Source organism: Lissotriton helveticus, chromosome 2_1 (genome assembly GCF_964261635.1).
Source record: "Lissotriton helveticus chromosome 2_1, aLisHel1.1, whole genome shotgun sequence".
Lineage (NCBI taxonomy): Eukaryota > Metazoa > Chordata > Amphibia > Caudata > Salamandridae > Lissotriton > Lissotriton helveticus.
The window spans coordinates 245,307,451-245,331,297 of NC_136059.1; the positions used below are offsets into that span (position 1 = coordinate 245,307,451).

General features: G+C 44.8%; 1 protein-coding gene across 1 annotated transcript in view; it reads left to right on the top strand.

Moving 5' to 3' along the window:
* The first annotated feature begins 9,440 nt into the window (after positions 1 to 9,440).
* Positions 9,441 to 23,847, top strand: part of HAUS1 (HAUS augmin like complex subunit 1) — a 338,749-nt gene continuing 324,342 nt past the window's right edge. Inside the window, exons 1-2 of the mRNA XM_078677253.1 lie at positions 9,441 to 9,599; positions 16,836 to 17,010. Of these exons, the coding sequence (XP_078533379.1) occupies positions 9,570 to 9,599; positions 16,836 to 17,010 (205 nt within the window). The 5' untranslated portion in view covers positions 9,441 to 9,569. The remainder of the gene's footprint in view (positions 9,600 to 16,835; positions 17,011 to 23,847) is intronic.

Below are 23,847 nucleotides of genomic sequence, written 5' to 3' on the forward strand. Positions count from 1 at the left end.
CCATGAGGCACAGGGTTAGACTGATTTGCATATGGCCATGTCTGAACTGGGGTGGCGGAGTGAGCTAAAGAACGGTGATGGATTAAACCCAGATCAGTTGACTGGGGGTGAGTGTTTGTATTGTCAACGCTCCGTCCATCATCACCTTTGGTTTTTCATTGTTCGCCCTAAGTTGGCAGGGTATGCTCAGACGTGAGTCCCTTGCTCACTTTGCCACTGGAGTCAAGCAAGCCCGGCTGAAGACGGCTGTAATGCCAGAAACCGGTCCTGGGAAGCTTGATTCCGGTCCAGGGAAGACATGGCTTGGCAGTTCGGGCTGGACTGTTCCCATGAGGCACAGGGTTAGACTGATTTGCATATGGCCATGTCTGAACTGGGGTGGCGGAGTGAGCTAAAGAACGGTGATGGATTAAACCCAGATCAGTTGACTGGGGGTGAGTGTTTGTATTGTCAACGCTCCGTCCATCATCACCTTTGGTTTTTCATTGTTCGCCCTAAGTTGGCAGGGTATGCTCAGACGTGAGTCCCTTGCTCACTTTGCCACTGGAGTCAAGCAAGCCCGGCTGAAGACGGCTGTAATGCCAGAAACCGGTCCTGGGAAGCTTGATTCCGGTCCAGGGAAGACATGGCTTGGCAGTTCGGGCTGGACTGTTCCCATGAGGCACAGGGTTAGACTGATTTGCATATGGCCATGTCTGAACTGGGGTGGCGGAGTGAGCTAAAGAACGGTGATGGATTAAACCCAGATCAGTTGACTGGGGGTGAGTGTTTGTATTGTCAACGCTCCGTCCATCATCACCTTTGGTTTTTCATTGTTCACCCTAAGTTGGCAGGGTATGCTCAGACGTGAGTCCCTTGCTCACTTTGCCACTGGAGTCAAGCAAGCCCGGCTGAAGACGGCTGTAATGCCAGAAACCGGTCCTGGGAAGCTTGATTCCGGTCCAGGGAAGACATGGCTTGGCAGTTCGGGCTGGACTGTTCCCATGAGGCACAGGGTTAGACTGATTTGCATATGGCCATGTCTGAACTGGGGTGGCGGAGTGAGCTAAAGAACGGTGATGGATTAAACCCAGATCAGTTGACTGGGGGTGAGTGTTTGTATTGTCAACGCTCCGTCCATCATCACCTTTGGTTTTTCATTGTTCGCCCTAAGTTGGCAGGGTATGCTCAGACGTGAGTCCCTTGCTCACTTTGCCACTGGAGTCAAGCAAGCCCGGCTGAAGACGGCTGTAATGCCAGAAACCGGTCCTGGGAAGCTTGATTCCGGTCCAGGGAAGACATGGCTTGGCAGTTCGGGCTGGACTGTTCCCATGAGGCACAGGGTTAGACTGATTTGCATATGGCCATGTCTGAACTGGGGTGGCGGAGTGAGCTAAAGAACGGTGATGGATTAAACCCAGATCAGTTGACTGGGGGTGAGTGTTTGTATTGTCAACGCTCCGTCCATCATCACCTTTGGTTTTTCATTGTTCGCCCTAAGTTGGCTGGGTATGCTCAGACGTGAGTCCCTTGCTCACTTTGCCACTGGAGTCAAGCAAGCCCGGCTGAAGACGGCTGTAATGCCAGAAACCGGTCCTGGGAAGCTGGATTCCGGTCCAGGGAAGACATGGCTTGGCAGTTCGGGCTGGACTGTTCCCATGAGGCACAGGGTTAGACTGATTTGCATATGGCCATGTCTGAACTGGGGTGGCGGAGTGAGCTAAAGAACGGTGATGGATTAAACCCAGATCAGTTGACTGGGGGTGAGTGTTTGTATTGTCAACGCTCCGTCCATCATCACCTTTGGTTTTTCATTGTTCGCCCTAAGTTGGCAGGGTATGCTCAGACGTGAGTCCCTTGCTCACTTTGCCACTGGAGTCAAGCAAGCCCGGCTGAAGACGGCTGTAATGCCAGAAACCGGTCCTGGGAAGCTTGATTCCGGTCCAGGGAAGACATGGCTTGGCAGTTCGGGCTGGACTGTTCCCATGAGGCACAGGGTTAGACTGATTTGCATATGGCCATGTCTGAACTGGGGTGGCGGAGTGAGCTAAAGAACGGTGATGGATTAAACCCAGATCAGTTGACTGGGGGTGAGTGTTTGTATTGTCAACGCTCCGTCCATCATCACCTTTGGTTTTACAACATCTAGCATGTCACAACCACCTCCATTTCTTTCAGAAGAAGGAGAACCTATTCTTCCTTGGAAGAGATGGAGAAATTTATTTGACTCTTACTTGGTTGCTATTGGTGAAAAAAAAAATTCAGCTTTTAGAAAACAAGCCATTTTATTACGCAATCTAGGAGTTGAGGGCAGACATACTTATGATAGCATGGACAGTATACCTGTTGGAGGGGCTGATGGTGAACCTGCGGATGTTTTCGAAATGTCCATGACTATGTTAAACAATATTTTGGTCCAAGAATTAATGTTGTTCTTGAACGACACAGATTCTTTACTCGTGTGCAAGGTTCTCGTGAACGTGTTGGGACATATGTTGCGTCTTTGAAAACTCTTTCTCGTACCTGTGATTTTGGAGACTTAGCCGAATCTCTTGTCAGAGATCAACTTGTTCGTTGCACAAACAGTTCTAGGGTTCAAGAGAAGTTATTGTCTAAGAACCCCACCTTGAAAGAAGCTGTAGATATTGTAGAAGGCATGGAGAACACTTCAACTTGGGTCAAGGAGATAAGAAAAAATAAAGAAGATGAAAGTCATACAGTTAGTGATAATAAAAAAAAAAACTTCGGACTCTGTACACATGTTGGATGAATATGAATTCGCTAGTGAATGTCATGAGGAGATTGCAAAAAATCAGTGCTGGTCCTAAAGGCAAACCACCTCTGAAGACTTCAGTGCCACAGAAAAGTTCCTTTGAAAATCGTCCTTCCTTTAAAGAACCTAATTTGTCTAAGGAACGCGATTTTCGTCAACAGCGCCCTTTTAACAATCAGAAGATACGTTGTTTTAGGTGTGGCAGCTTTTCCCACACTTCTAATTTCCCTCATTGTTTTGCAAAGGACAGTATCTGTAATAACTGTGGCATCAAGGGACACTATGCACGTGTATGTAGGTCTGGTAAGAAAAGGGACACCAACGAGTCTAATTCTGACATTGTACGTACCATTGTAGTTTCTAGTGTTGAGGATGAATTGGTTGACACGGAACATATTTTTATGCCGTTCTGTGATATTAGAATTGACAAGTTTGAGTTTAAACTCATGGCAGACTCAGGATCTCCTTTTACTTTAATTGGGAACAAAATTTGGGATGAAGCTGTGGGCTTAGATAATGTTCAACTTTTACCTCCTGACATTTCTCCTATAAGCTATAATAAGTCTAAAATAGAAATTTTAGGATACATTGTGGCCAACATTTCTTTCAAAGGTAAGAGTATCAGCGGTAAAGTTTATGTTGCTGTCAGGGGTGACAATCTGCTTGGTTGGCGACATCAACATGATTTAACTATCATTCTTAACACTGGAGCCGAAGACCCCAAAAATCAAGTCATGTTGATGGAAGATTTTCTTTCGAGTTTCCTTCCCACTCAGGTAGATTTTGTGGGTGGGACTGACAAGTACTTTGCTGATTATCCTAATGTTTTTTATGATGCCTTGGGGTGTTTGAAGGGATTTGAACATAAGATCATTCTTAAGAAGTCTGCCAAACCATGTGTACACAAAGTCAGGAAGGTACCTAACATGATGCTAGAACCACTCAAGGTTGAGATTGAAAGATTGTTGAGTTTACAAGTGATTGAAGAGATTGAATCCTCTGAGTGGTTAAGCCCCGTAGTTTTGGCACCCAAGGATGGAGGAAAATCTATCAGGATGTGTGTAGATTTGCGTGGTTTGAATGAATGGATCTGGGTAGATCGACAACCTTTACCCAACATAGCAGAGAGTATTAGTATTTTGAAAGGAGCAAAGATATTCAGTATACTTGATCTTTCCTCAGCTTACCACCAGGTCGTATTACATAAAGATTCTAGACATTTAACTTCTTTTGTTACACCTTTAGGTGCTTACCAATTTCTTTGGATGCCTTTTGGTCTAGCTTCGGCTGCTACGTGTTTTCAAAGGGTAATGAAAATGGTTCTTGGCAGTCTTTCCAACGTAATGTTTTTTCAAGACGACATTTTAGTTCATGGGGTGGATGAGAGTGAGCATGACAGAATTTTAAGATCAGTGTTGGATAAGCTAAATATTTATGGACTTACTGTCAAAAGAGAAAAATGTCGTATTGGTTTGAAGTCAATCACGTACTTAGGGCATGTTATTTCTGGGAATGGGATTCAGCCTAAGTTAGAATTGGCGGAAAGCATTGTGAACGCACCTACACCCGTGGATAAGGAACAAGTTAAGTCCTTCTTAGGAATGGCGGAATTTTATACCAAATTTGTTAAAAATTTTGCTAGTCTGATTGAACCCATAAGATCTCTATTAAAGAAGGGTGTTCAATTTTTGTGGTCTACTGATTGTGACAAAGCTTTTAAATTGGTAAAAAGAGAAATTGGCAAAATGCCTACTTTGGGTCATTTTGACACAAAACTTAAGACCATTTTGACCACTGATGCCAGCCTCAAAGGTCTGGGTGCTGTGCTTTCTCAAGTTGTGAATGGTGAAGAGGTTGTGGTGGCTTTCGCTTCAAGAGCTTTGAGGGAAGCTGAGTTTAACTATTCGTGTATTGAAAGAGAGGCGTTAGCAGTATTTTGGTCGGTACTCCACTTTAAGTTTTACTTGTGGGGAATACTGTTCATAGTTAAATCTGATCATCGTCCTTTAATCCAAATTTTTTCTTGTCATCAGAGTGATCATATGACACCTAGGTTAAAAAGATGGAGTGAAGGTTTGCAAGAGTATAACTTCAGAGTGCAGTATATTCCTGGCCAGAATAATAAACCTGCTGACTGTTTATCACGTCTTCCCATCCAAAGTGATTGTGTTGTTGATGATGTCACAACATGTATAAATTGGGTGTTGGAGTCTAGCATATCCAAGGAGGAATGGTTTCAATATGTTGAGAATGACGATGTGTTTCGCTTGTTGAAGAATGTGGTCTTGAACGGGTGGCCAAACTATGATACCCTTAAATCTGTTTTGAAGCCATATTGGACTGTGAAGGATGAATTGTCTTTTTTCGAGAGTAATTGTTTGAGAGGTGACAGAATTATACCTCCAAATAGTTTGAGAGATAAGGTGGTCAATCTTGCTCACGAAGGACATCTGGGTAGGAATCTCACGAAGGCCCGGTTGAGAGAAAGATACTGGTGGCCTGGCATGGACCGAATGGTAGAGTCCGTAGTCAAAGATTGCCATTTATGTGCAGTCAATGACAAATCACACACCACCAATCAGGCTCCACTTTCTCCTGTTGAAGTGCCAACTACTGTTTGGACCAAGTTAGGACTAGATATTGCTGGTCCGTTTGAACTAATGCCTTCTCATGAGAGATTTGTTGTGTTGTTAGTGGATTACACTTCCAAGTGGGTGGTTTCAAAGTGCATGGGTGTTGTTAGTTCTAAGACTGTGATTGAATTTTTAAAAGTATTTGTATCTGAAGGTGTGCCTAAATTTTTACTCACTGATAACGGAGTACAGTTCACCTCCAATGAGATGAATTGTTTTTTGAATAGTTTGGGGATCATACATCAGAAGGCGGCTCTTTTCTCTCCTCAAGCGAATGGTCTCACTGAAAGGATGAATAGAGTAGTGAAGAGTTCTGCACAGAGGGCTTTAGAGTCCAAGGTTTCTTTCACCAGTGTCTTGAGGGAGACGTGGTGGGCACATCGCACAACTCCCAATGCTGTCATGCAGAGATCGCCTTTTGAAGCTTTGAGGGGAAGATTGGCTTGCTCTAAGTTCAATCCCACATGGCTTCCTGAGAAAAGGGCTGATGACAGTGTTGAAAAGGCAGTAAGAAGGAGAGAAGCTTTAACTCACTATCAGCAGAGATATAAACAACGCTATGATGCCAAGATGGTTGTCAAACTCAGGAAATGGAATATAGGTGACAGTGTTCTAGTTAAAAAAACGAGATTTGGTCACAAAGGTGTTTCAAATTTCACAGGGCCTTTCACTATTGTTTCCATTAGGAAAAATGTTGTCACATTAGATAATGGTTGCACATGGAACATGTCCAAATTAGTCAAATGCAATGAAATCAAACATCATTTCAATAACAATTCCAGTATCTCCACTGATCCTAGCTCTACTCCTTCTACTAGCTACCAGAGAGTTACCCCTAGGAGATCAATACAACTTCCTAGGAAATTCAATGATTATGTTCTGCGTTAGTTTAATTGTATTCCGTGTTATAAGTTAGTCATCTCCTGTGTTCTCTTTCTTTTGATATTCCACATTGTTTTCCAAATCTTGTTTTATTTCTTTTACTATGTATGGGGGATGTGTTATGTTCACTGTATCTTTAAGGTTTCCTCCAAGTTAATTACATCACTGTTAGAATGTTGACATTCTAAATCTGAAATGAGCAATTTGCTGTTTCTGTCTCCTGTTGATGGTTGTACATTAAAACTACTCTACAACTCCAATTTCTCTTCGATTCAATGCTTTTATCACAAACACATGGGCATACATATTCTTTTCCACCAAACACCAGACTTATGTGTGAATGATTGCTTCCTGAACGCCCCTCTCCTCACTTTGGCTACTTTATTGGACCACTCATCTATCACTCTCACACTGCGGTTGCCCAGAGGGACACGACGACAACACACTTGGCGCTTGAATCACAAATGACTCATATACAACACTAATATTTCAAAAATCGCGGAGGCCATCCGGGCCTTTTTGGACATCAACAACACAAATTACATGCCAATTTCGCTGGTCTGGGACACTTTAAAGGCAATTGTGTGAGGTCATTTTATTGCCCTAATGCCCAAGTTTAACAAGGGTAGGCGAGACAAATGCCAATAACTGGAAAAGGAAGTTAAGGATTTGTAAGGAGTATTCTTACGCACTGTCTCTCTTAAAACAAGACAAAAACTTACAGCGTTCTGTAAACAACTAAGAGCATTAGATATGGACACAGAAAATATGCACTTTTGCGTACTAGACAGAGATTCTACACCAAGGGCAATAATGCTGGTCGACTACTTGCACAGCGGCTTAGGGTCTAAACCTAAACAGCGAGTTCCTAAGATTGTGGGTTAGCTGGGAACTCGTGTGTACTGTGATGATCACATAGCGGAAGAATATGAGCAATTTTACTCTATTTTATATACTGCAGAGGCACTCAATGAAGACACACTTTCAGAGTTGTGTTACCTACCCTTCTGATACAACTCTCTCAAAGTGAAGAGTCCAAATTGTGCAAAGATATACACACAGATCCTTTGGCTGACATCTGCTTTCCGAATTGGGCTCCATGGACACTGAATCGCCAGTCTTTTTCCCCGGACGTCCTCCTCACAACAGCGGCTTCTGGGCTATCGTGCCTTACGAATACCAGATGTACTCCACACGTCGCCTGCTATGATTTAATCCCTACCTGCCTTCCATTTGGATTCCAGTTGCCCTCATTCGCTCTCCGGCACCGCATGACCGAACCCCACCGATTCCACCTTGGGCACCCCGGCTGGCCGTTCTTCCCCCTTCTCTCTCACTATCTGCACACCATACCCTGGGTTCATGAATTAATGTTCTCCATAATTGGAATTTCGCTCCAGTTTCTACACAGCACTTACAGGACTTGAAGATGACCTGAACTGACTACAGGCCGAAACGTCGTCAACCATCCAGTGCAATTTTTGGCGCAATTCTCTGGATCACCAAATTGTCAACCTCTGTCAATCTTTGTAACAAATGTTTATGTACCGTTAAAGTTTTTTGTAAATATTGACATTGTTGTTTTACCTGTGACGTTTTTCGCTGTTTCGGTGTTGCAGGTGAACCGGCAACAATGGCAGGCGAAAGGTCCTTCTGTGTGTCTAGGTGAGGTAATGCAGCAGGTTTTGTTGCAACCTCTGGGGGCCATGGCTCGTAGGTGGTGTAAAGATAGATGGCAGGAGAGCCAGGGGTTCTGGCACTTGTCGCAGTCCAGGGACAGACGAACTTGCCCTTGTGCCAGTGGTCCTGGGAGGGGCTAAAAGAGAGGCAGGAATCTAGCGGGAATCGGTAGCGGGAAAAATGGCAGGAGCAGGCGGGGGCCGACCCAGAACCTACAATGAGCAATAAGAAAACAAACAAAATGGCACAGAATAAAGTAAAAATACAATAGGAATCAGGCAAACACAAAATACAATGGCAGACACCAAATGTCAATAACTGCAATCAGTGGAGATTGAACCTAGAAGAGACACAAGGGCTGGGGCCAAGGAGTCATCACCAAGTTCACGGAGCAATCGCAGCTCAGGCCAGGGGTGTGGGAAGCACACAAGACTAGTGTCAAGGGCGAACTCCTTGGAAGCCGCACAGAGGCCCGCATAAGTAGTCCTGGGATATATGAGGAGCTAGCAGGGAGGGTGGGAAACCAGTGGGAATCTGGAGCAGGATAAATAGCACGAGCTGGCGGAGAGAGGGCCAACACAAAACCAACAAGGTGCAACAAGGAAACAAAGCAAGCACAAAATTAACAAAATTGCTCAGAGTAAAGTAAAAATAGAACAGGAACCAGGCAAACACAAAATACAAGGGCAGATGCCAAATGTTAACAATAACAAGCTGCGTGATCAAACCTTGGAGGGCCTTGGGGGCTGGGGCCAAGAAGTCGTCACTTAGCTGCCAGTGCGCCCAGGAGAGCTAGTTCAAATGTGGGTTTGTGCGCTGACAACAGTTGCAATGAATTGTTCTACTGTGTCTGGTGGATAATGTTGGGGATAGCTCAAGTTATGAAGTAGATGAATGTAGTTTCAGTAGAGACTAGGTCGTTAATAACCTGGTCTTTAAAAACAATCACGACAAACATGATTTTTTATTTGAATATTTTCTGTACACTGTCTACAAACAAGATACTTTTTCGGGGCGATTTTGTGAGTATGCATTCCTATTATTTATCGCTGATTCTTGTGTTGTCTTCTTTGTTCTATATTCTGTATGTAAATATATTATGTTTTCACAGTTTCTCACCTTGCCCTTTTCTCAATGCATTAAAACGGAATTTGTAGCATTTAAGCAATTAGCTGTGTTTTCTTCATTCAGCGGATCTACCTTTTTTGCAGTTTATAGCTCGAGCTCGACCTCGCCTTCCCACAATCTCCTTGGTACCCTCATGAGCCCCGTGTATGCAGATTGAGCACACAGTTAACTTTCACCTACCCGGCTCCCCTGTTTAATTCTAGTAAGTAATGTCTGCCTCGGCGCTGCATATTTTTGCTCCCTAGATCTGGCCCCACCCCTTCTTCAGAAGTAAACCAATAGGAACCCAGGAAGAACTGAACCGTGCCCACTGACGCAATGACTAATTTTACGTCAATGACAACGGTCGCAACTGTACAGCGTGAGGGAGGCTGCTCGAGATGCGCCGTTCCGGCCATAGGCTGCTGCTGGTCACGTGACGCCAGTGGCTAATTTCCTCTCTGTAACCTGTTGAAACGCGGGAAGTCTGAAGTGATCTGCTGGCCGGTACAGCGATGGCAGCTGTGGAAGACAAGAGCGCCAAGGTGGGATGAGCCATCTTTGACCCTCGTCTCTCGTGGCTACAAAGGGCCCGCTACGTAACCCCCAGGTTTGCCCTTAATGAGCACCGCAGTTTATCCCATAGACTCCCTTTATGTTCCCTGTTGTGGAAACAAAGGTCCCAATTCACAAAGGTACACGTAGACTTGTATCTTAAGTTTATTACCTTGTGGTATTCACAAAGGTAAGTTACTACTAGTAACTTTACTAGTAGTAAACGTCCTAGTACTAAAGCTATTAGCAGGGTTGGATTGGGGTTAGAAATCGGCCCGGGCACGCAAAAAATAAAAGTGGCACACATTTGCATATTGTCTTTGCAAAACACTGCTTCGGCGAAGTTTTCTTTAAAAAAAGGTGGGTGGTAAAAAAAAATGCACGGATTAGTTTACACTGGTAAAACACCTGAATACAAGTGAGGCCACTTTTACTACGGCCCCCTACCCCCACTCAATATGCATATGTTAATGGATCGGCTACAGAGAAAGGGAATGACACATCTGCTCTTTGATAAAAGGGAGGTAATTGAGGCCCATCTGCCTCAAGAAAGGCCACTTAAGCACCCACTGGGCCGTTGGCGGCATCCAACAATGCAGAAACCGCCAAATCGCCCCCAGACTGCTCAAAAAAGCAGCCCACAGCTGGAACTGCACACTGGCCCCTCGGGCATTGCCAGAGTGCCCGCGTTACCAATCCGACGCTGGCTATTAGTAAAGTTATTACTAGTAAAGTTGTAAGCAATTGTTCGAGATAATTGATCTTTACGCACCGAGCAGTGTCAAAGACGCTTGTTTATCGCAAACTTGGGCCATGTTTTACAAGATGATCTGCGGAATGTTAACGCTTGTTCCAATCGATTTTATTCAACTTTCAGGGGCACCCCCTCTGATCGCTTTATGTAATGCCTTCAGATTACAACTACCTGGAATGTTCACCCCCTTCCTTTTCCAGCCACCATTGCGGGTCGAAACACGATTTTGGTTAATATTGCACTCGTGAAAACCTTCAATGTAACTACCACCCTCTTCGGGTATTTTAAATCATTGTTTAGCAACTGAACAGAACTGGTTTGTTGACTTGCAGCGGTGCCTACTGGTTCTCCCAGAATACATATTGCATCCGTATGTAATAAACATTTTCAGCGTTGTGCAGTTACATACAGTAGTTGGATTTATTCCTGTTTCATTGGCATCCTTTGCACTCACACCAAAACACTAGCGTGTCACCTAACATGTGCATGCGTTTGTGTGTCACAGCATTCTGTGCAGGGGACCTGCGCCCTCCAGGGCGCTCGCATGGGGAGCCCCATTCACTCTTGTGCACCGTCGGGCCCCTCACAGGGTCTGTGAGCTTCAGATGTGCAGCACTAAAGAGTGCGCTAATTCCCCCATTCTTTCGTGCTATGAATTGCCATGGGCCTGTCATTGCAGGGTATTTTTAGCAGGCAAGCCTTCCTTGAGGTGCCTGCGCCCCTGCCTGCTCTCACTGCTTTGTGGTGGGCTTTCCCACATGCACCTAAACCCCCGATGGTAGTGAAAGGGAAGCAGGAAGTGGGAGGGTCTCACTACAGGCTGCCTCTTAGAGATGTGCTGTAAATAGGATGGTGATAGATGACAGGATACTTGCCCTACAAATACTTGCGGCTGGTTTCTTCCTTTTTCACAGCGCTTCAAAAATTTTTGGTTACATCACTACTTCTTGCCACAGTTAAGGTTGCGCCGTACTGCCAGAGACAAGTAATGTACTCACAGTTCTTTTCTTGCTTTAATTTCCTTTGAGTTTTTCCTCATTCATCCGGTTTCAAGCTTCCTCTGACAATGTTACTGGCAGCAGATAGGTGGACCGTTGTGGGTTCTTTTCGCGAGGTGTAGCTCAGGCTGTGTTAGATGGTTTCCTCTCTGGTCTGGTCAGCAGATAACGTCGCCAAAATGTTGTAAATAGGATGGTGATAGATGACAGGATACTTCTAGTTGATTACGTAGATTTATTGTAGGACACAGCTGAGTACAAAACCTCGCCAGCTGACCAGACCATCAACTGACACTGATAGAACACTCAGGTACAAGTTAGGACACTCACAGGTATTCTGGGAGACTAAGGAGGTAAGAACACTAAGGAAGGGCTAAAGACTGCTGTCAGCCATATTACAAGAAGAATCAATATACAACAAGCTGCTCGGGATTGTCATCACGGGGCCCTGTTTATGTATCGCTGTAATTTTGAAACTGTACGCGAAATTGATTGATGGAATCCATGGGATGTGTTTTGAAATATGATATTGTTCAGCAAGCTTGCCATGTTGTTCTTTTTACAACGCCGAGAGACTAAATTCTCACATAAGGCGTTATATCAGCGTGCAGTACATACAAGTCCCGCCGGACGGATGTCTGACGGTTTGCTGTTACATTGTGTGGTGTCAGCTTGGTGGGACGGTAGTTGATGGGGGTGCTCAGCGAAGAGAGGGGTCCGGAGTGTGTAACATCACACCACTACAGAGCTCACGGGCTGTAACTGCTGATTGTTTGTGCTTTAAAATCACGGTTCTTGTGCCCAGGTCCTTAAATAACCCATGAGGTTGGTGCTTTGATCCCACATTAAGTACTAGAAAGTGGCAATGGCGGAGGGACTATAGTTTACACCCAGCAACAAGTGCAGGGGTTTTACGTAACAATGTTGCCGCACCTATTTCTACAGCAGGCATAGGAAAAGGAAAGGGCAGTGGATATATTAGAGTAGATGTGCTGGTTCCTTCACGAAAAGACAGCTATGTCATTGTTTGGGGAGAGTGGCCTAGCACCGTATGCTGCAATGCGAGCAAAAACGTGATCCTCCCTGTGCCAGCTTGCAATAAAAAACATGTTGCGGTAAATATCATGAAATCAGGGTGGGGGCTCTCAAGGGGCTCCCCCTTCAGCCTCTCAGATCACTGGGGCTGCCGGAGGGCACAAATTATTAGCATGAACTTCTAGCTGTTGCCTAACACGCTGCGCAAGATCTAAAAATAAAAAAGCTTGTATAGCGCTGCCTACTGTGGGTTTATGGTTTCGTGGCGCATTAATAGCAGGTATCACCAGGTCTGTGTGAATACTGTACAACGCAGGCGAGAGTTTGGGCTTCCCTTCTCTGACACTTTTAAGGTCCATAATAAATGGACCAGGCACAGCAAAACTCCAAAATGCATGCATTATCGCAAAGGAGAACTTGCCTAACTGTTTCTCTCAGCACAGATACTGCATATCACATGGACACTGCCAGTGGGGTGGGTAAAGTGTCACATTTTGACTAGAGATCATGCAAAATTACTAATGCATGCAGTATAGCAAAGGAGAACGTGCCGAACTGCCGAAGTGTTTCTCTCAGCACAGATACTGCATATCATATGGACACTGCTAGTGGGGTGGGTAAAATGTCACATTGTGACTAGAGATCATGCCAAATTACTGAATGCCTGCCTCTGACCTTTCAAAGTTTATGTTAAAGACCAGTAGCGAACACAACAAAAATAACAAGCCGGGTGAAAGTGGCGCCAAACAAAACTCTGCTTCTTTCATTTCCTTGCTTCCCCGTTAAATAGATAAAAAAAAAAAAAAAGCCCGCGAGTGGTGCTCGCTGTGCCACAGCGAGCCATGCTTTCAATTATCGCGCCCATCTCTGGGCGCGATAATTGAAACCACGTGATGGCCTATTGGTGTCCATTACACGCACCAAACGCGTAATAGACACCAATAGGCCATGGGCCCGCCTGTGGCCTATTGCGTGCAGTCTTTCATTAAAAGACGCACACAAAGGCCAATAGCTGCCCACAAAAGGAAAAGCACACGCACGAGCGTGTGAGATTCCTATGGCAGCTTCCAAACCCTGTTTTTCACCTACTAAAGGGCTCGCGCTGCGAGCACTGCTGTGCAGTGCAACGCAGGGTGCGAGCCCTAAAAACGTTTTTACTTAAACATGTTGTGCAACTTTAAATGCCATTTCTCAGAGGCATCATTTATTAAATCCTGTTTAATGCATGCCATTTAAAAAAAGATAATATTGGAAAATCAATGTAAAACTATCATGGGTATCGTGGAAGTGAATCCTGGCCTGATTCATGACTAGGCAGGTCAAGGCAGTTACCTTCATCTGCTGCGAAAAATCTTCAAGTGGCTACCAAAAAACACAAGGAAAACTGTCACACAAGTCCTCATAACAAGAAGACTGGACTACCGCAACAAACACTACACAGGAATCAATAAACCCTGCCTCCTTAGACGCACCACTCCACATCTGAAGGAACTTCACTAGCTCCGAATACACAAACACACTCACTTCATATTCCTCACACACATATGCAAGGCTCTATGCTTAACTCAACACATGCATCTACTTCCACCAACCCTCAAAGCATCTCCGATAAGTCAAGCTCTCCCATGTGCATATCCCCCACATACACAGGAACAGAGCGGGAGCTCACACATAGTCCCCAAAGTTTGGAACAATCTTCCTTACCACATCCGGTCCTCTGCTTGAATACTTCTTGAATACCGTAAGAAGCTGAAGACCTGTTTTTTTATTAACTCCAGGCAAGCAATGCCCCCGCCTAACCCTGCAAGCATTTGGATACCCTCAGGAGTGAGTAACACTCTATAAAAAATCTACATACCGTAGCATACTCCAAGAAAGTACACCCACTGTTTTAAGTCCTTGCATTGGTGCAGGTTTGTAACATTCACAGAAGTTTAAAGAGGTAGATCTTTAAACTGAACTCCTAGGAAACGTTTGTGAATTGAATTTTCACATGAGCAGATCAACACACCTTTAGTTGCCCATACGAAAATCTGCTGAGCAATTGCAAATGTACTTTTCCTACCCCTCCTTCTTCCCACCCTGTTGAGAGTAAATGTCCAACCTTTTTCAGTATAGGAAGAGATTGAAGAGGAGTTGGTGAGATTGCAAGTACGCTTAAACATGCTAATTTGTGACCGGGCACAGACACGTAGGACATTCCAACCTTGAAACTCCTGCTAATCAACTTCTTTCAGCTTGTCTATATAGATTTGCAGAAAAGTGTTAAATCAGAATAGTGCTAGAACCGAAACCTTGTTGTAATAGGATCACTCACATATAGAAATATGATATTATGAAAATGCTTCACTAATTTCTCACGTCATTGCTTGGCTCAAAAATTGACTTTTATTTATTGATCAATACATTTCTGGTGCCTCCCATCCCCTGGTCGAGAAAATATTTTATTAAATTCCACACCCCTGCTACTTTTATTTTTTAATCATCCTTTGTGTTTAAACAATGTATTCATGTTGCAGTAATTCAGTCAATAGTAACTTTTAGTTGTACCATTAAGAATCATATTTTGTCTGTGATGTGCATTAAAGGTAAAACAATCTCTGCCGGCCTGCTTGTAAACACCCATACTGTTCTATTCATTGATTGGGAAGTTGTTTTTAAATGTAAATTGTTTTTGGAAAGATATGACCACCATCTTCAGGTGGAATGTTTTCTTTTATTGTTTTCGATATGCCTGCAAAATAAAAAATTGCACCAGCATGTCAAGGTCAGTCCTATTGTCTTTGTCAAATGGTTATTTTACAGTGAGCTAAAAAACTGGCCAACTCCGTCGTTCCCAGTCTTAAGGTGGGGAGTTACCCCTTTATATCTACAATACCACCAGCACTCTAAATCTGTCACATCAAATGCACTTTTTAGCTTGACATGGATGGCTCTGGCTACGCCTATGCTTGAGCACTTTGCTGAAAAAATGGCAAATGGCCATTTCTAGCTTAACATTGCTTCTTATATATTCTGTTAAAAAAACTTGATGGTTACGGTGGCAGTTAATTTTGATGGTGTTATTTTACGTTGAGTCTGATACCACAGTTTTGCTGTTTTCATAATGCTGTAAATAATAGACGATAATCCAAATGAATGGTACTTTTGGTCATCTGCCTTCAGAAGCATGAACAGCGTTGGCCATACCGTGATCCACACCTATGATCTGGACTAATAGCCCTTCTTGCTCCAATTCCTGCGTGTAGAATTATTTGGACTGCAACCTGGACTATAGGACAAATGTCCAAGGCTACCAACCCTGTAGCACTTACTTAGCTTCCTATGTTCCAGAGTCAACCATGAAGTTGCTTCAAGATTCTGCACTGTTCATAGCGCCGGGATGCCTCAGGGTAGCTGTGCGCTATATAAGTTTTAATAATAATAATAATAATAAGATGCAGTTGTGTTCATGCCACAATGTATGAATATAGAATAGAATTAAAACAGTCTAGTTCATGCCATGCAGTGGAGTGATGCAAGGAGGGTAACTAGTATGTTCCTAGTATCCTTGAAAGAAAGGAAATGTACACTACTATGGATTAAAGAGAATCGCTGCTTAAATTGATCGTGGGACCTACCTCCCTGTGAGTTTGGAGAAGCGTGAGGATCCAAAATGGTCACACATGGTGATGTCAAATGTGACAGCATGAGCAATGTCACGGTCAAGCTGCATTGGCTGGCTGAGACGCAAGGGTCAATGTGACAACCGCTGAAGGCTTGGAATCCAAGTTAATAGATGTGCAGACTGTGTCCGCAGCACTGCTTAGAGGGACCATGTGACATATATGTAAGGGTGCTAAGCAGATAGCACATGCCTGTACCTGTCTGGATGGTGCTTCCAGCAGTGTTCAAAATAAAATGGCAGAGATGCTCACATCCCTTACAGTGTACTCTAGTCAGATGGTGTGAACATGGATTCAAAGTCACCAAAAAAGGGAGACGTTGGTGGTTGATGCATGTCATTCCCAGTGTTAATTGCCCCACAGAAACAGCCGCAGAAGTCAGAGTAGTTTGTGTACTCTGATCTGTAAGAGATTAGGAGGTAACAGATTACATACCATCAGAAGGTTAGCTCTCTCACTAATTGCCTTCATAGGAAGCATTGGGAGAGAGCAGCAGTGTATCACCCCTCCAAAGGAGTCCATGACAGGCAAGATGACATGGGGCATAAGGTCAGATGGAAGGCCGTTGTAATAGGTAACCACAACATTGTCCTGTTGAGTTTGCTTCTTGAATCTCTTTATACACTTATGTCCAATTGCCTCAGCCTTTTATTGTTTGTTACAAGACAACAATGGATTATTGCTTTTGATATTGATCCACCCTTGTTCATCGTGCATTCTTATTGTGACCTTTTCTTCCTGCTAAAAAAAAGTTTTTAATGACTTCTTCTACAGATTATCACATGGCTTCAAAAGAAACTTGGCGACAAACCCATCACCCCCTACGAGGTGAACACGCGGACCACAGAAATCTTGTCCCATTTGGTAGAATGTAATGAAATTAGAGATCATGACGTTGCTTTAGTAATCGATGACTTAAGGTTGAAGACGAAGGAAACTGCTGTTGCAGGTAAACACAGAATATCATGTAATGTCATAACAACTGGTATTGCTTGCTTCACAACATGGGTATTCTGGTATTCTCATTATAGGCATGAAATTGAGCATTCCTAAACAAATCTTTACGAATCTACATTATCTTACATTGAACTATTTCAAACAGGCTATTTTTTCAAAGGATGGTACTTGTTTTAATATGGATTTCCTTTCATTTGAAGTTACGCTAGTGTGACTTCAAGCACAAAACAGCAGCATGAGCTCTCTGAGTGACCAGTCCACCCAGGCATAGACCGTTTTAGTTCTCTTGTGGATGCCATCAGGGATTTATATGTTAATGTTAATAGACTTGTAAAGCGCGACAGCTGTCTCAGCAAAGCGGCGCCCTGGTGGACAGCAGTGAGGTGGACAAGATCAGGGAGGGGCCCCAGGGTAGACCTATTCAATGGGAAAGAGAAAGATGTTTATGGCTTTCCAGAATTCTAGGGAATTGTTAAGCCCACAAATGTGTGCTGGCAGCTTGTTCCAAAGAGCGGCCTCCAGCGCGAACCCTCCTAACCCGGGGCTCCACCACCAGGTGTTGTCCCATGGAACGGAGCTGGCGGGGGGAACATAAGATAAAAGCAGGTTGGCCAAAATACCAGTAGAGGCAGATTTCAGGGCTTTAAAGGTTATACAGAGAGCCTTGAACTCAATCCGCCTTGCCACAGGCAGCCAGTGGAGACGGTGAATGGCGTGTGTCACAGAGCAAGCTCTGCGCAAACCGAGGAGAGATCTTGCGGCCGCGTTCTGTACCCTCAGTAACTTATGTACTTCTGTCTTGTTAGCTCTCAGATCCAGTGAACTGGCATAATCAAGTCAAGACATAATCAAGGCCTGAATGATGATCTGCCTGGTAGGGGCATCAAAGAAGCCCAGGATGGGTTTGAGCCCTCACAACAGCCCAAAACAGGTTCCAGCCACCTTTTTAGTGTTAGTCTGGAAGTTGAGGGATGAATCCATCCAAACCCCTAAGTTCTTCACTGCCTGCTTGGGGGAGGGGGGCTATGCCTAGGCTCTTGGGCCACCAGAGCTCACTCCATTGACCATGGTCTTTTCTCACCAACAACACCTCCGACTTGTTGGCATGAAGTTGGAGACAGTTGGCGGTCATCCACACGGCGACTATATGGATGTGAGCTGCACATATTTATTTATTTGGTTTCTTGCATTGGAATAAAGCACACCCAATCGAAATATATCAGTATGCTCAACAAAGAACAATTTATACATGATGCCCCCAGAATTTCAGTAAGGGTCGGGTGGGACATGTAAGGCTGAGCTGGACGACTCTATTCACCTCAATTCATGTTAAGGGCTATCCTGACCCTATAACAATATCATCAACAAGATACACAGGCTAATGCAGTGCATGTCAGCCATTGGAGAGAGGAAATAAACGATTTACAAATGTTGTTGCCTAAATTGCCCCTCATCCTAACCAAGAAAATATCAAAGTATCTTGTTGGAAAAGGTTTAACCCCTCTGGAAAACAAGCTTTAAAAAAAGATTGATATATTTTGTTGGACCTCTCTTTGGCCTTTGACTTAGTGGATAGAGATTAATTATGGGTTGAGCAGGTGTTTATTTCACCCCGCCCCTCCAATGGTGATGCTCTATGAAAGCAAGTGCCTGTCAGTAGCTACATATAGGAGTATGGGGGAATGCCTCTGTGAAAACCCTTCAGTTGGCAGAGAACCAGTGTTTGCCCAGACTTTTAGGACTCGCAAGATCTACCACCAGTCTGATTACCCACAATAAAGTGGAGGTAGGATACCTAGAAGATCTGGTAGGCATGGCTTCAAATCTTGTTATGGGCCAAAATATGGTCTTTTCTGGGGTTAAAATTCACTCATGATCTTGTCGAAGACTGCCTGAAACAAAATAATGTGCAGTCTAACCAGTGGATTAGCTATGTTATAACTACGCTTTGAGACCTTGGGTTGATTAACTTATGGGTGTCTACTGATAACATCAGTTCCCTCATCAGGGCTCAGATTAAGTTGAAGTTTTTAGAACACAAAGAAAAGCTAAGATTTGAGAAAGCAATTGACATGGTAACAGTCCAACATTACATATTGCGCTCCACGTGTAATGGCATGGAACCCTATCTGTTGTGGGTTAAAACCCCAGAACAACGATTTTATCTTTTGGGGCTTCCACCTAATATGATTATTTATTTTGGGGCTTTTCCCCGTTACATGATCTTGGTTTGCTTCCCTACTGAGTTGTCCTTGCGACTGGGTTTCTTGCCAAACCTCTAAGCACTTTGTTATTCTGTCCATTGTGTGCATTTCATAGATAACAATTTTTATGTCCCCTTTTTAGAGGGTGATCTTTTAAGTTGCACTAAGAGGTTTTGATCCGCCTAGCGCCTTGAGACCCCAGCAATTTGTTTTGCTGCTTTAAATGTTATTTTAAGAAAAAAGTATGAACCATGAATTCTCACCGTTGACTGGGTTTTAAGATGTTTTATTCAATACTTAGCTCTTGTTTTTAATGTTTTATTGTATGCTGATATCTCTAATGTTATGTTAAGGTAATTTATTATGTGCACAGATGCTCCAGCAAAGGAGCGTCCTGGCGCCCGACAAGGTACCAACACAACACAACTTCAAGAAGGTATAAAAAAGGAGCGGATTTAAGAGAACAGAAAAGTCTTGACGGCTCTACGGAAAGAGAGCAGATCACCAAGGGCACGTATCTCTGGAGGAAGGGAGTTCCACAGGGCCGCGGCACGTACTTGAAATGAACGGCCGCCAGCACGGCTACGCTTAAAACGGGGGACTACTGCAAGTTCAAGGTCCGATGATCTTAAAGAGCGGGCCGGAGCGTAGGGAGACAAGAGATTCAATAGAATCGAGGCAGAAGACCCCTTGAGGATCTTGTAAGACACACAGAGTACTTTGAATTGGATCCTCTGCTTAATTGGCAGCCAGTGAAGGGAGCGCAGAGTGTTAACAGCAGAACAAAACCTGGGTAGCCCCACAACTGCTCTGGCAGCTGCATTCTGCACGCGCTGAAGGCGGGTGACTTCGGCCTGATTCAGCCCTACCAACAGGGAGCTGGCATAATCGAGCCGTGAAATCACCGTCGCCTGCACCACAAGTTGCCTGGTCGTCGCATCAAATAATTTTAACTCCGGTCTTAGGCCGCGCAGAATGCCAAAGCAGCAGGCCGCCGTGCGCTTTGTGTGGCAAACGAAACTAAGGGTAGGGTCTAGCCACACCCCAAGATTTTTTATCTCCGAAACCGGAGTTGGCGTGGGGCCCAAATCCGAAGGCCACCACCTATCACCCCAGAGTTCCGTTTGCTTGCCAAAGATCATAATTTCCGTCTTTTTTGCGTTCAACTGGAGACAGTTGGAAGTCATCCAGCTGGCGACCGCCCGAAGTCCGTTCTGGAATCTAGGGGCATCCACATCAGAGTCCCCACTGAGCGTGACCGCTAACTGAGTGTCGTCAGCATATGACACCATAGTCATACCCCAACGCTTGACGACCTCAGCCAGCGGTCTCACGTAAAGATTAAATAACGTGGGGCTCAGCGAGGAACCCTGAGGGACCCCAAGATCCAGAGGATAGAATTTGGACTGATGGGGCGGAACGGCCACGCAAAAAGATCGGTCAGCAAGAAAAGAGCGGAACCACTGGAGCGCAGGGCCGACGACGCCTGCTTCCTCCAGGCGCTGCAGAAGGATCTTGTGTGAGACGGTGTCAAAGGCGGCGCTCAATCTCATAACACTAGCGCCGCCGTTTGACCCGCATCGAGCACGGAGCGCAGGTGTTCCACCATGAAAAGGAGGGCTGTCTCCGTGCTGTGTCCAGCTCGAAATCCATTCTGCGTACTGTCTAAGATGTTAGCCCGTAGAAGATGGTCTGAAAGGGCTGTATTTACGTGCGCCTCCGCTACCTTGGCCGGCCAACGGAGGAGTGAAATCGGGCGGTAGTTCTCAGGTTTGCTGGCGTCCAAAGTCGGCTTCTTTAAGATGGGCATGACCACTGCCTGTTTCCACTTTGCGGGGACCAAACCCGATGCCAATGAGGTATTGATCAAGGAACAGACCGGCGAAAGACCGTAGGATGCCAAGTCTTTGAACAAAGCTGGCCTTAGAGGGTCAGCCGGGGACCCAGTCTTGACCTGCTGAGCCAGTTTCTCAAAGCTTTCCGGTGTTAGGCTGGGAAAAGAATGTAGGACATCCTGCACTGGAAGGTTGCAAGGTCCTCCGACGGAAGGCAAAACCATAGGAAAGGCTCTGTAAATGGCGTGGACTTTTTCCAAGAAAAAGGCCGCCAAGGTTTCACAGTGTGAAATGGAACAGTATTCGTTCGCTGAAACCTTTTTTGCCACCAGATCTTTAAGAGCCTTAAAAATAGGTTTAGAAGGATTGGTGCTGTTGCGGAATTCAAGGACATAAAATGCCGCACGAGCTCTGCAGACAGCAAGATGATAAGATTTGACAATGGCCAGATACAGGACTTTTTTATTACTATCATAAGTTTTCCGCCATTCACGCTCAGCACGTCTACACGTGCTTTTAAGCGCCCGCAGAGATTCATCATACCAAGGACTGGGGTCCCTTGGTCCACGTTTGCTCAAAGCTATCTGGATAAGGGAGTCCAGAGCCCTGGTAACCCATTCACAGAACCGGTCATAGCCCATTTCCACGGTATCTGAGGGACTTGGTTTTTATTATAAGTTTTTATGGTCGCACACGACCGAATAAAGATTTATTATTGATTGATTGAAAGGGTTCTAAATGGGGATACATCCAGGGTCTGAAAAAAGGTCCCAATATAACCTTGAACTCCATTTCTCGTATGTTACTGATGGGGCAAAGATTGAGGCCGTCCTAAAGAAACTCCAAGAGGTCTCTCTCATTATTCCTAAAGACACAGGTTGTGGCGCAGAGCTGACCACCGTCGACTACCTTGAATATGCATATTTGTGTCCATGTGATGGAAGAAGCTCCTCAGACATTTCTTCAGAATTTCGGTGTTCAAAAGATATTATTGAAAGATAGCAACAAAATAGAATATGCAAATATTAATCTATGCACGTGGCCAGGAGGCAGTGAGGTCATGGGAGTGCAGGCAGGGAGTGTAACCTGCCTAGAGGGCTACAGGGTGCTGCTTTGGAAGACCCTGGGCCAAGGAGATTGCCATCAACCCAGAGAGAGGAGCAGGTCCTGGGTGCGTTAAAGTGGCCTTGAACAGCAGGCTGGGAGGAGGTAAGAGGTAGATGGGTAGGTCTTCTGCAGTCTAACACCAAGCTCCTGAATATTCCCTAAAATTTAGTGTGCCAGGAGGCCGCTATGAGTGCCACCAAATTGTGTGAAATTCAGTCCTAGAAACCTGCATTTAACCTGCGTGCTGGATTGAGGCCCGCCGGGCAGATAAAATCTTTACCCCAAAAGGAAGGCTAGAGTTTCGTGGATGTGTTTACAGAGGGAGAGAAAGGGGAAACAGGCTTGATCACGTCCTCCTCACCTACACATAATCAGACTACAGGTGACCAAGTCACTAAAACTGAGTTTACAGGGAGTTCTACCAGAGTCCACAAAAGATTTAGGAAATATCGCCTCACCCACAACTTATGGTGGCATGCTTCATGGTAAGCGTCATTCCACACCATGGTAGATAAATACGACCATGGCAGACTCGACTATTGCTAGGAATTCTTTGATAAATAGTTATTGGATAATTGCAGGGATCCAATTAAAGATAACGCATACAACTATGGAATGACAGCCTAAAGCGTGAAGTATATTACAAACCAACTTTAGGAAGTATGACAGTTTTTATCCAAAGTCACTAAGTAGTAATCCACCTGTAGAACAAGTGGCGGACTCAACCATTGCTGGGAGATCTTACACAAACCGATATTGGATAATCGCAAGAATCCAATTAAGGTTAAAACTATCTTGAGATATAGCCAAGCTGCACTCTCTCCCCGAGCTACATGGGGGGCGGGTGGCATAGCTCATGGATCGCCTGATGGCCTCAGGGAGCTGGCCTTCCCACATTAGGCTCCGAGGCTGGGAGTATTGCTTGGTCCCTTTCATGCTCCCAGTGCCCTTGTCTGCTGAAGCAGGTAAACCACCAGTACAATCCGTACTGACCAGAGGGGGAAAATAATGAAGCTGATTCCTGTGGCAACATAAGAGTTGTGTCCGGCAGGGACAGTGAGCCCTGTGAGGACTGCCTTGTGTTAACTGCTAAGAGAGCGGCTGGTGTACATTTATGGTTCGGCACCCGATCTTAACAAAAAAGGAAAAATGGAACACCATAGTGGTTGTATGTAAAAAAAGAAAAAGGGATTGGGAGGGGAGAGAACTCTGCCCTGTCTCCACATGAAAAGCGTTGCGCAGGACTAGGAACTAGTTAAAGGATGGCCCAACAAGCGACCTACTGCGGCCTGTGAATTTGTATTTTTAGTTCTGTGGTTTTACAGGAAGACATGGGCACCACCATCAAAATCAATTCAGTGTTTGGAGACCGCCAGTAGAGGCCCGACAAAGACCTCTCCATTATTCCAGTTTGTGTCATCCTAAGTCTCATAGGTAGAGGAATTCATGACCCCGGGAGACATTTTCTCAGTTTCAAGCACTCCTGGCCTGGGACTTCTAGTTGTATGACTCTGGGGTGCTGGTGTCTTGATTCTAGGTCCAGAGGGTGCTTTGCAGCGATTACAATGTCCTGTACAGTGCATGATATTGAATAGTTGAAACTTTGACTATTATCAATTTCTTTTAAACCTGTTTTTATTAGATTTGTGTTTTGTTATATAACAATAATAACAGTAAGGTATC